Source organism: Phocoena phocoena, chromosome 13 (genome assembly GCF_963924675.1).
Source record: "Phocoena phocoena chromosome 13, mPhoPho1.1, whole genome shotgun sequence".
Lineage (NCBI taxonomy): Eukaryota > Metazoa > Chordata > Mammalia > Artiodactyla > Phocoenidae > Phocoena > Phocoena phocoena.
In genome coordinates this window covers 70,963,041-70,975,643 of record NC_089231.1, presented here as the reverse complement: position 1 = coordinate 70,975,643, position 12,603 = coordinate 70,963,041, and the positions used below count along the sequence as shown (strand labels likewise).

The window sequence follows — 12,603 nt, the reverse complement described above, 5'->3', positions numbered from 1 at the left end:
CATCCTGCTGGCTCCGAAGACCCTCAGCCACATTCCCCTTCTGTGTGTGAGGGTCTCATGCCCTTCCAAGGAGGCTGTGCCTTCTGCCACTCCCCACCCATCAGGAGAAACGTGGGACCACAGAATCAAGTTCAGAGCCCCCTTCTCATAACTGTAGCCCCAGCCCATGGCACTGTTATGACTTGAGTAGCTGGAGACAGGGTTTAGGCAAAAATGGCTCATCCGAAGTGTGAGAACAGAGAAAGGAGAGAGGCGCACACTTGCTGACAGAGAGATGACCTGGGTAGGAAAGACTCCAGTTCTGCTTCTGCCACCCGGTGGCCCCAGCAACCTTGGCCAGGTGGCTTCCTGCCCTGAGCCTCAGTTTGGGCCCCTGGTATATGGTGTGTGTGTCCACAGATGTTTACATGATGCGTGGACGTGCGTAGCAAATACATCTGAGACTTTCTGCAGGCTGGCTCTTTATCATCTAGAACAGCCCAAGTTACCTAAAATATTAACTTTCCAGAAAGCGATAAAGGCCCTCAAGAAGTAGCTGGGGGCATTTTAAAACAATCAACTTGAAAAATGAGAAGGGAAATGAAAGATAGCAAGCAGGCGCCTGGAGCTCCACGCGTTCTTCTGCCTGGAGATACCCGGAGAGTCCTGGCAGGGCAGGGGCGCCACGGTCCCCTGCTTGTCCGCCTGGCTAACTCCATTCTCCCTTTCCTATAAAACCCTTTTGCCCCAGTGCGTGTCCAATAGATGTGTCTATACACACATGAAGAAGTGAACACAGGATGGAGACACACCAACATAGTCATCAAGAGGGGCTGTCCCCGAGGTAACAGACTGAAGGGCAATTTTTAATGTTTTTTTTCCTTTGGCAACTCTATTTTCTAAATTCTGTGTAATGAACCCTATTAGAACCAGAAAAGAAAGGTAATGATGTATAAAAGAAAAATAAAAGATCACACGGTGTTACATTAGTTTGCTCAGGCTGCTGTAACCAAGTACCACAAACCGGGTAGCTCGGTAAAACAGCAACGCATTGTCTCACATCCTGGAGACTAGAAATCTGAAACCAAGGTGTCGTCCGCAGGGCCTCGCTCCCCTGAAGGTGCTAGAGAAGAAACTGTCCCATGCCACTCTCCTGGTGGCTTGCCGGCAATCTTTGATGTTCCTTAGATTATAGGTGCAACTCTTGAATCTTTTGTCTCCACGCGGTGCTCTCCCTCTATGGCTTCACATCATCTTTCCTCTATGCATGACTGTCGTCATTTCCAAATTTCCCTCTTCTCATAAGAGCACCGGTCATGTTGGATTAGGTCCCTCTCTCATGACCTTGTTTTAACTTGATTGCCTCTGTAAAGACCCTGACTCCAAATAATACAGTTGCATTCTGAACTACTGGGGATTAGGATTTCAACATATCTTTGGGGGGGACATCGTACAACCTATAAACAGATGTGCTCCAAGAAATGAGAAGCAGCTCAGGGTTCCTACAGGGTTTTCCTTTGTGGATGAGGGAGTCACTGGAGCTGGGGCCTGTGGGTGAAGAAGTGTCAGTGTTACTGTGGGGGCCAGCCTCCAAGAAGGTTCTCAGCGGTCCCCATCTCTGCCTTCACACCCCCCTGTAGCCTCCTCCGTACTGTATCGGAGTTGGTCTGTGTGACCAATGGATGGTCAGGAGCAATGCTATGTCACTTGGAGGCTAGGTTATAAAAGGTCTTTGGCATTTGCCTTGCTCTCCCTTGGATCACGTGCTCTGGTAAAGCCAGCCACCATGTCATGAGAACACTCAAGCAGCTCAGTGGGGGCCCTCGTGGCAGGGAACTAAGGCCTCCAGCCGATAGCCATGTCAGTGAGCTTTCTAAAAAGAACTCTCCAGCTTCAGGGCGGCCTTCAGACAACCATACCTGGCTGACATCTTCACTGTGACATCGTGACAAATCCTGTGTAGGTTTCCCATTGCTGTTGCAGCAAATTACCACAAACATAGTAACTTTAAAATAGCACAGTTTATTCTCTGATAGTTATGAAGGTCGAAAGTCCAAAATGAGTCTTAAGGGGTTAAAATCAAGGTGAAAGGAGGGCTGGCTCCTTCTGGAGGCCCCAGGGGGTGATCCATTCCTTGCATCTTCCAGCTTCTAGAGGCAGCCAGCATTTCTTGGCTCCTGGCTGCATCACTCCTATCCATGATTCCATCATCACAGCACTGTTTTCTTCCCCACTGACCCTCTCACCTCCCTTTTATAAGGACCCTTATGATTACATTTAGGGGCCACCCAGCTTATCCACATAATCCAGGATGAACGCTCATCTTAAGATTTTTAATTTAGTCACATCTGCAAAATTCCTTTTGCCATCTAAGTGAACATATTCACATGTTCCGGGGATTAGGACGTGGACATCTTTGGGCGCCTTATTCATCCTACCATAGACCATGAGCCAGAACCACACAGCCTAGCCGCCTCTGAATTCCTGACCCACAGAAAACCATGAGTGAGAATGACATTTGATATTTCAAAGTGACTAGGTGTTGAGGCAATTTGTTATGTAGCAATAAATAACTAATCCAGACTGGGGGTTGTAATCCAGCATTTGGTTGTAACACTTGACAGTCGTTAATTCTGGATTTATTGTAATGTTTTCCTTGAAATATACACCTAGAAGAGTGTGCAAATCTTAGAAGTGTCCAGTTGGATGAATTTTTACAGACTGAAAACACCCTCATCTGTTTTTAATAATGAAGCCTGGCTATAGCCCAGATGCCTCTGTGCTCTGTACCAGGAATTCTCCCGTTTGCTCTCAGATTCACTCCCACCGTTTCTCTGCTGTGCTCTAAACTGTTTTAAGAGCTTGCCTTCTGGTAGGTTCAGCCAAGTGAACGGCAGTGAGGGACAGTTGAAAGACAGGAGGAGTAGAAGAACCAGTGTATTTCTCCCTCTCTTGCACTGCCTTGGGGTCGGGGGTGGGGGGCATCCCTGACTGCAGCCCAGCCTCTGTAATTCCGGATCCCATTTGGGACCCTCCTCCCTGACTGCAGCTCCCATTGGGCAGCCCTGCTGTTGCCCGTTGGATGGCCCAACTTTTTGACTTTTCCTTCCAGCCCTAGGTTGGCAGTGCCTTCCTGTAGTTGTTAATCTCTTCTGGCTTCTCATCTTTTCCATCACCTGAAAAACCAATTCCCTATATTAAATTCCTTTGGCTGAATGATCTAGAGTGGTTTCTATTTTCCTGACTGATACAGGCTCCGTGGAGGTATTGCATTAAATCCTTCTGGCTTCAACAAAAATGTATCAGGTTCATAGAATTCATTTTCTGAGAAATGAGGCTATCCTCACTATACAGTCCCTGCAGGTTTCATGTTTTCGGAGTCTTTACTTTGAAAGAAGGAAATGGGAACCTTTGTTATGTATCAAGTACGTGCCACAGTATTAGGTATACCAGATATACGCAGTTTTACATTATTTCACTTGTTCCTTGCAATACCGTTTGTTGCAGAATAACACTGTCATTTTAACAGATGAGGAACTGAAAGTAAGGAAGGGTTAGTAATTCTTCAGAATTCACATAGTGCCTCAGGGTTCATCTCATCCTAAAGCCAGAGCTTTTCCTGCTGCTCCCATGTGGTTGGTAGTTTGCATCTCCCCCTCCCCACCAGCCAGGGTCCCTCCCTACCAGCCAGGGTCCCTCCCTAAGTGTGGTTGGGCTTCAGCTTCCCTCGGTTTCACAGAGCACTCATCAATATTCATGGAGAAATACCAGAAATACCAGCCCCCCCCCCCACCCGCAACCAACTTATATTAAGTGTCTTCTTTGAGAATTCAGTAGGCATTTCCAGGAGGATTGAGATCATTTGAAGTGTGGCAGAGTTGGGAGTTCCAGTTGATGCTGGTGGATGGAGCACAGGGCAGTACTGGGGTGAAGCACTCAGCTTGGTGGTTCAGAGAAAGGACTCGGGCCCCACATTGCCTGGGTCTGTGCAGTGATCGATTAGGCATGCCTGCCACAGGCAAAGAAAAGGACAGGTGGAGTCATGAGGTGTTTCCTGACCCTTTGGAAACAGGCAGGCCTGAGCTTGAACCTACGTGTCACTGTCTAGCTGGGTGACTTTGGGATCTTTGATGAGTCTCTCTGTATCACCACATCATTAAAAGAAAACACTTTGCAGGATGATTATGAAGAAAGGACATTGTCTCGTGACAACTACCTTCTCCTTAGTCCCCTTCCAGCTGGAGGTTGGGCTCTTTTCCAGTCTTAAATAAGAGAATCCGATGTATCACTTGGGGTTTCCTAAGGGGCGCCCCAACTCTTTCCCAAAACGGGACGGAACGCTTTCTGCCCATGCTCACTCCATTGCCAATATGGCCTTGGAGCTCTTGCCAGGACACAATGCACGGGGCCTTTACTTTCCCCCACAGCCTCCTTTCCCCCAGGCAAGTGACCCTTGGACAATTTGAATGAAACAATGGAAGTTCCTCATAACCTTGCTTTCTGGGTAGACTCCCCCCAGCTCTGGAGACACCGTCATCCTTGGATGAAGCAGGAGCAAATAGAGGCAAAGGGGAAAATAGCTGTGGGCTGGGGTCAGGAGACCTGGGTCCACTCTAGCCTGTCATGTCTTGGGTGCATGTCCCTGGGCAAGTGACTTAACCTTCCCGAGGCTCAGCCCGCTCATCTGTAAAATGGGGATGATGAGGCTGCCGTGCGAGGCATTGAGCAGGTGCACCAGGGGGCTGGTGATTGCAGTGCAGAGAGAAACGAAGTCCTGTATTTTAAATTTTCTGATAATAAAAGTACATCATATTCTTTGCAGAATATCGGGAGAAGTATAAAAAGGGGGGGTGGGAATCACCTGATATCTCACTGCACAGAGATCATAGCTCTGCAACGAGTTTGTTGTAATGTTCTCACGTTACTTTTTATGTGTTTATAGTGTATGTGATTCCGAGGGTTTTTATAAAGATTGCGTGAGATAAGGTTTTTTTTCAAACATTTAGTAGCACGCCTGCCCACGTGAGAAATAGAAATAAATACGTTCATTTATTAATTATTCACAAATGCTTATTAAGTATGTGCTGTGTGTCAGACTGGGAATATTTGTGTGTGAATCTGTAAATACACATGAGAACACACATTCACACGTATACATATTTATGTGTTTACATTTATACATTTACATTTCTATATACTACATGTATACTTTATATAAACGTACATTTATACACAGTTACACGCATACGCAGGTGCGTATAATTTTTTCTTAACACCAGGCTCTGTAACATGAAGTTTCTATTTGTCATTAGTACATCAGAAAAGAATAACAAGGTGAATTTTCATCAGGTTTTGAGGACGTTTTGAGATAGTCTGATCTATAATATAAATTAGGTGAAATTAACTTCGGGAGGCCTTGCGGGACACCTCCAAAGTTTAGAGAGGCAACCTCCAGAGGCGCAGAAAGTGACATGGGGGAGTCCTGTGCATCTGTGGGCAGGAGAGGGTCCTCTGAAGACTGAGGTGCCCGGGGCAGAGATCCCAGACAACAGTTTCAAATATTAGCCTCTAATGGAACATCACAAGAGGAGACGATTTTAATTGCAGCCACTGATTATCGTACAAACTGCTCCCAACACGGGCAACTCCACACAGCACGTTCCAGGGGGAGCAGCTTGGGAGTTTAACAAGGGTTGATGACTCTCTCACGTGATGCAGGGGAGGCTGGCGCGTACACATACGTCGTAGTCTTGTGTTGATCTCTGTGTGCGTGGTGTGTATTATGTGTGCCTTAGTGTGTGTCCCTCCTTCATTCAGCTCTTACAGTCATGCGGTAACACCATTCACTCAATCCCAAGACATATTGAGTGCCTGCTCTGTTCTAGATGGCAGCAATACAGAAAGATCAGGGCTCATGGAAGTTAGGATTTTATCTGCACTGCCTGTGCCTAGATCAGTGCTGCTGGCACGTAGTTCGTGCTCAGTAGATGCTTATTGAATGAATGGTATGGCAGTGTGTGTGTGTGTGTGTGTGTGTGTGTGTGTGTGTGTGTGTGTGTATATAATGAATATATAATAATCTACGTTAGCATGTTGTGTGTCTGTTACAATGTATATCACTACATTGTAGCTGTGGAGTAATATGGACATATGGTATGTTTATTAGTAGGTTTCTATTGTACACATTTTACTGTCCAAATACTTTTGTTCCCTAATTTCCCCCCCACAACTTCTTCCTGCTCCAAGCCCGCAAAGAGAGAGTAAAACCGAGAAGACCGAGCTCGTACTTGGCCTCAAAACACAATCCCATTTGCGTAGCAGTCCTGACCCGATCCTGAGCGCTGCTGCTCATGGAGGTGGAAGAAGGCCCCAGAGGGGGCCTCCCCTGTGCCCCCTTCTCCTGGTGCACCACCCTCCCCTCCATGTCTCTCAAGCCATCTCTGGCTTGGGCCTTGTTTTGTCTGCCCCCAGGAGACTAGTGTGGGCACCGCATCCATTTCGCCTGACTTGGTCTCGGCAATCAGCAGACTAGTTGGTTTTCAAGTTGAAACAGGAAAGGTTTGCTGATTACACAGACTCTGAATTTCCCAAATCCGTCTCCCTGGGAGGTTCCTGCTGAGCCTGAGGCGTGACCCCAGGCAGATGGGGGTGGGACGCGGAGGGCAAGGGGCACAGTGGAGGGAGGCAGTAGCGGCAGGTCCCCGGCACCACAGGCCTCACCTGTCTGTTGATGGTTTTCTTGCTCTCCGCTGTCCTCGCCCTGTCTAGCTAACTCATCCTCTAAGCTGCCCTTGCTTTCCACCCCCGTCTTTCCTCTGCAGATGGTGAGAAAGCTTTCAGAGCCCTGCATGCCAGCCTCCTTATTCTCTGCGTGACCTTGGCAAACCCCCCCCTCACCGCCGGTGACGTGGGGACACCCACACAGTTGCTCGTCGTTCTCTGAGCGTCAAGACGTAGCGATGCCACCACTGGCCAAGCCTTTCCTCTCTGCCAAGCTCATTCGATCCTCACAACAGCCCTGGGAAGGGGACTACGGCTGCCCCCATTTTACCCGTGGGGGTCAGAGAGGTTGAATAACTTGCTGAAAGTCACACAGCCAGTGAGTGGTGGAGCTGGGATTCGAACCCAGGCATCCTGGCTCCAGAGCCTACTTTCTCTTTCATGATATTATGGATCTGATGCATCTCAGGTCCCTATTTTCTCTGCTCACCTGCTTGGTCCTGGCTCAGAGCCACCTGTCCCTGAGACCCAGCATCCTTCTCTTCCCTGTCCTCTGTCCGCCAGGAGGCTTCTCGCGGATCGAGACTGTAAGACCTCGTTGCTCCCTCCATGTGACGTTGACGTGGGCCAAGGTCACCCAGGCACAACCAGGAGGGGACATCTGGGCTCTTCTCTCTCAGCTCGTGTGGCCTAAGGGCCTCGCCTGAGAACCCAAGACTTGGCTGCCTAGTTTTGTGGTCTCCCAGCTGCATGACCTTGGGTGGGTCTTTTTGCTGTTCTGGTGAGAGCTGAGTTTCCTCATCTCTAAAAGAAACGTTCACCACGTGCCTGGAATGGCCCAGACATGGACATGGGTAGCATCTCCATGTCTCACAGATACACAGGTGCCTCGTCCCCTCGCCTCCCAGGGACGCTGTCATCCCGGCCCACTAGCAAGAAGCAGCGCTCGGGCGACGCTCCTGTAATCTCCTGGGATCGTGTGCCCAGCCATTTTCCTAGGTGTCTTTATGAGCTGACAAGCTCGCATCCTGGGTGAACACCCCCCTCGCCGTCCCACGGTGTGTTATTTCCTCTGACAGTCCACCGACCTCCTGCCTGGGGCCCTGCCTCATACCGTTTCTCACCTTGTCAGCACCAAGATGGGGATTTCACAGCGGGCTGTTTCAACCCAGGGCACCACTCCCCCACCTCTCCACGCTGCCCCCTCCCTCGTCAGCTGGGCTTGCTTCTTTGGCTTTCTTGGTCTTTGCTCGCTCTCTCAAATTGGAGAAGACTCAAAAGTCAGTGTGAAGGCACAGATTTACAATACCGTGAATGGACAAGCTGGTCTGCTATGCAGAGCTGAGCGTGTCCCTGTGACGGGGAGCAGCGCTGGTCCCCGCTGGCTTTCACCGGGGCGGGCAAACAGAGCCCCAGAAAGATCACTGGCCTGGGAGCGGGGCAGACCGGGGTTCCCCTCCTTGCAGCCTTGAGTGACTTCAGTGGCCTCGATTTCCTCACCTACAAAATAAAGAAAAACAATCCCAGGCTCAGAGAGGGACTGTGAACCGTTCACGGTCCCACAGCTAGTGGGTTGCGTGGGGAGCTGGGAATTGTACTTAGATTGACCCTCAATTCTTAGTTTTCACCCCTTCATGCTCTCATCAGTTGGTATATACATGTTTCTTAAAAGACAGCAGTCAAAAAAGAAACTTGACATGATTAGAGCAGCTCAAAAGAAAAATCCTATCCATAACCTCTCTTTGCTCCCATCCATAAATATTCTCAACTCTCCAAGTGTTTTCCCAACTGCATGTGTGCTATTCGCACGTAGACTTGGGCACGATATTCTCTGTTCTCTTCTGCTTGCTTAATGGTATTTCACAGAAGGCGTTCCATACTGCCACCATCCTTATTTCTAATGTTGACGTCTGCCTAATAGCATCAAAGTGACGCGCTGTGATTTCTGTAACCAGTCCCAGTTGCTGGGTGACAAGGCGGCTCTCAGCCTCTCGTGTCATCAGTAGCACAGCCCCAGGCATCCTTGGTTACAGAGCCTTGCTCTGTGTTTTAGTTTACACCCCATGGGATTAATTCCCAGAAGGTGGGTTTCTGGGTTTAACCCAGGGTTTCTCAGGCTGGACACTGTTGACATTTGTGTGAAGTAATCCTTCATGGTGGAGGTTGCCTTGTGCGTTGTAAGATGCTGGGTAGCGCCCTTGGCCTCTACTCTGCTAGATGCCGTCAGACTCCCAAGTGTGACAACCAGAAACGCCTCTGGACGTTTCTGGTGACGGCCTGATGTCCCCTGGAGGGCAAACTCACCCTCAGTTGACAGTCATTGTGTTAAAGGGGAGGAGTGTGGGAATAACGTTACAAATGAAAGTCAGAGATTTTCCAGAGAGTCTGGACAAAAATCCAGTCAGGGCAGAAAGTAACGGGATGAGCATGGAGAGTCAGATGCACCAAGCTTGGGTTCCAGCTCAAGTTCCAGTTCAAGCTTGCGGTCCCCCAGGCCTCATTTCCTCATCTGTGAAATGGGATCAGTAATAAAGAGCCACGTGCCAGACTTGTGAGGAGTGAGTGAGGCCAGGAGCGTGAAACGCTGAGCACAATGCTGGACGTGGAAAGGTCTCAGTGAGCGCCAGCGGTGCTGGCCGGCTCCGCGGGGAGCCCCACTGGGGTTTCCATCTTTGCCTTTTGCTGCCTTTGAGGATGGAACGTTGGGGGGGTCTAGGTGACAGAGCTGTGAGGGACCCGTTCTTGTTCTGCCCTCCCCCCAATCTCCCACTCCACATCCATCCCTGGGACAGAGACTCCGCTTCCAGAACCAGCCTCCGCAACTCTCCTGGGAAACATACATTGACTCATCCATTGACCCATCTATCCAGGGTGTCCACTTGGGGCCGGCACCCCCCGTGTGGGTGAGTGAGGTCCGTGCGGGGCCGTGCCCTGGAGCCCCCAGGCATCCACTTCCTCCTCTGTAAAATCCAGAGCATCTGAGGGTCCACGAGCCTGTCCATAGAGAGAGCCCCTCGTGGGCACACGCCACGTCACAGGGTCCCAGTGAGCGCCAGGCTCCTCCCCAGAGCTCTCGTAGGCGGGTGGGGGTCTCGCCCAAGGCCAGCGTGTGCTGTGGTCTCTGTCTCCAGGAGAAGTACGTGGAGGAGCTCGCCGCAGTGAGACAGACCCTCCAGACAGACCTGGAGACGTCCATCCGGCGGATCGCCGACCTGCAGGCAGCCTTGGAAGAGGTGGTATCCAGCGACAGCGACACGGAGAGGTAAGCTGCCAGGAGGCGGCTGGGGCTGGGCGTGGCAGGTGGGCTGCACCCTGGGGAGCTCTGCAGCCTCCGGTGGGCAGTGCTGCCCCTCTCAGGTCTGGGGGTCCGGGGACTCAGGCGCGCCGGGGCGTGGGAGGAATAACTGGCCGCCTCAGGCGAGCAGAGGCAGGATGCTTCCCCGCGGGTGGTGACGTCTCCGTGTTACCGCCAAACGCCTAGAGCCCGGTTCGCCGAGCCTCTGGGGAGACGGTCTGGAGGAATGGCTGCAAAGTGTCCTCCAGTGTGTGATCTCGGGCAGGTCACACATCCAGTCTGGGCCTAATTCCCTCATCTGTAAAGTGGACATGGCACTACTGGGCAAACCACATGAAATGGCCAAGAGTTGACCCCTTTTGACCTACAGAGGGGACGTTCCGTATACTCCACCCACTCCCTGCCTGTCGCTTGTGAGTGAGGCTGGAGTGAGTCACTGGGTGACCAGCGTCGGGGCGTGTAGGTGCTGCAGGAGTGTGGCCGTGTCTGCACAGGGTAATGGATGTAAGTTCACAGAGGCGGCAGCTGGCCAAGGGTGCGAGATTAGAGCGCTGGCCCCCAGCTTCAGTGTCGGGGCTTCCCTCCTCCCTCCGAAGACGGATAGGCCGCCTCCCGCCCCCTCCAGCCCAGTCTCAGGCTGCACCGGCCACGAGTGGGCTGCCCCGCTGGGAGTGGTTGGAGGTGTCCCGGCGGGCACACAGTCCTGGCTGTCGCCCTGCGGATGGCCCGTGGTGTCCTGTCGCCCTGAGCTCCCTCTGTAGCCTTGACACGTTATGTCTCTGGAAATCATAGCTGCCCGTCTTGCTGTGGCGTGTCCACCTCCATCTCAGCCTCTGCAGCAAAGCCTGGGCGACAGGGAGAGACGTTTTCTTTGTGCAGACAATGAGACGGTGAGGGGCGGGTTGCCCCGAGTTACCCGTCAGGTGTGGTTCCTCCCGGGACCAGCCAGCCACCTCTTACTGGGGTGTGGGCAGGGCCAGCTGCCGACTGGCGGGAGGTGTGGGTGAGCCGGGCAGCAGGGGAGGAGAGAGAGTTGTGTGTGGGCTGTGGTCCAGCCCGTGGGAAGAACCAGGCGTCTGTTTTAGAGCTGACCACGCCCAGGCCAGAAAAAAGACTGGAAGGAAACACACCAACGTTCTAATACATTGGGAAGGCATTACTGGTGACCTAAATTTTTATTTTTTTCAGGCTTATGTAGATTTTCTCACATTTCTGCAAGGAGCATGCACACACGTCCCTAGCTGCACTCGCGGCCTCTTTGGGAGGTTTCGCTCGCATGAGTCATGTACTTTATACCCCGATAGGAGGCCGTGAGCACATTCTCTCCTTGATGCGGTCCCGGGCTGGTGACAGCTGCTCGGCAGCGTGTAGCCTCTGACTTTCCCATGAAGATGTTCATTCTCAGCGTCAGTGTGACAGAGACCCAGTGGACTTGCCGTGTTCTAGCCTCTAAATCAAGGGCTTTATCTCAAACGTCCTCAGTTTGTACAAAAGTGGCTCCCACGCAAACATTGTAAGGATTTCTCCCACGCCCTGCAAGTTTCCACAGCTGCCAAATTGCTGGTGAAATGGCTAATACTGACGCCGCAGCTGCTTCCAGCTCAGGGTCACGTTCAAGAACCCCCTCCGCCTCCCCTCCTCCAGTTTCATTAGTGTCATAACACAACTAACATCTGTAATTACAAACCCCTGGCGTCAGTATTACCTGCTCGATGCTTGGCTGGCCTCTCCGTTAATAGAAATGCTAGGACTTTTGCATTAATCATAATGGGAATTAATGGCTGTATATACTAGTATTTTGTGTTCTTTTGTGTGTGTGTGAATGAGCAACACTTTTAAACCATGTTTACTTGCACAGCAATAGATTGCTTTTCTAATAAACAATAAAAGTTCCAAAAATAACAAGATTGGAAAGAGGCAGGGAGTCCGGGCTTGGAGGTGCAGGGACACGCTGGACAGAAGGTGTGACAAAGAACAAGGAGCAGGTTCTCACCTGGCGCATGAGGTCCTGGCAGTGAGGTCACAGGTGGTTACAGACATCGCTCAGGTCTCTGTTTATAAGGGATCCCCTCAGGCCTTAAAGGGACCCTGCCTGCACCCTCCTCCTAATAGGAGATACTTTTATCTGTCTTTGCTCCAGGTGACAAGCCTCGTGCTCACCCCCTGGTTCCCATCCAGCTTTTCTGAACTCTAGTCCCTGGGCCCCCAGGGATCCAATCTGAACCCTAGCTTTCTGTCTGCATTTTCATGATCTTTTGTCTCTGGGGCTTTACATCTTCGTCTCGGCTGGACGTTTGGTGCCTTTTCCTCGTCCGAATCTCCAGCGTCTGCCCAGTACCTGACTCACACTTCCCGACACTGGAGGGGCCCTCACCTGCGTCTCAGGGTTGTGCGAGGGGTGAAATGATCATAGAACCCCAGGTGTGAAGAAATGCATCTTGTACCTGGAAGAGCCCAGGCGATGCATGGGGTTCTTGCAACTGGAAGTGGAGGCAGCTTGGGGAGGGCGCAGACGCTGCGTTTCAACCAGCCTGATTTCCAGTCAGGGATCCAGCGGTTATGTCTGCGTGACCTTCTGTGAGTTATTCAACCTCTCTGAGCGTCAGTCT

The 12,603-nt window shown here is 51.2% G+C and overlaps 1 protein-coding gene across 1 annotated transcript in view; it reads left to right on the top strand.

Moving 5' to 3' along the window:
• Positions 1 to 12,603, top strand: part of MYO18B (myosin XVIIIB) — a 221,672-nt gene that overhangs the window by 180,236 nt on the left and 28,833 nt on the right. Inside the window, exon 39 of the mRNA XM_065889514.1 lies at positions 9,831 to 9,961. Coding sequence (XP_065745586.1) covers positions 9,831 to 9,961 — 131 coding nt within the window. The remainder of the gene's footprint in view (positions 1 to 9,830; positions 9,962 to 12,603) is intronic.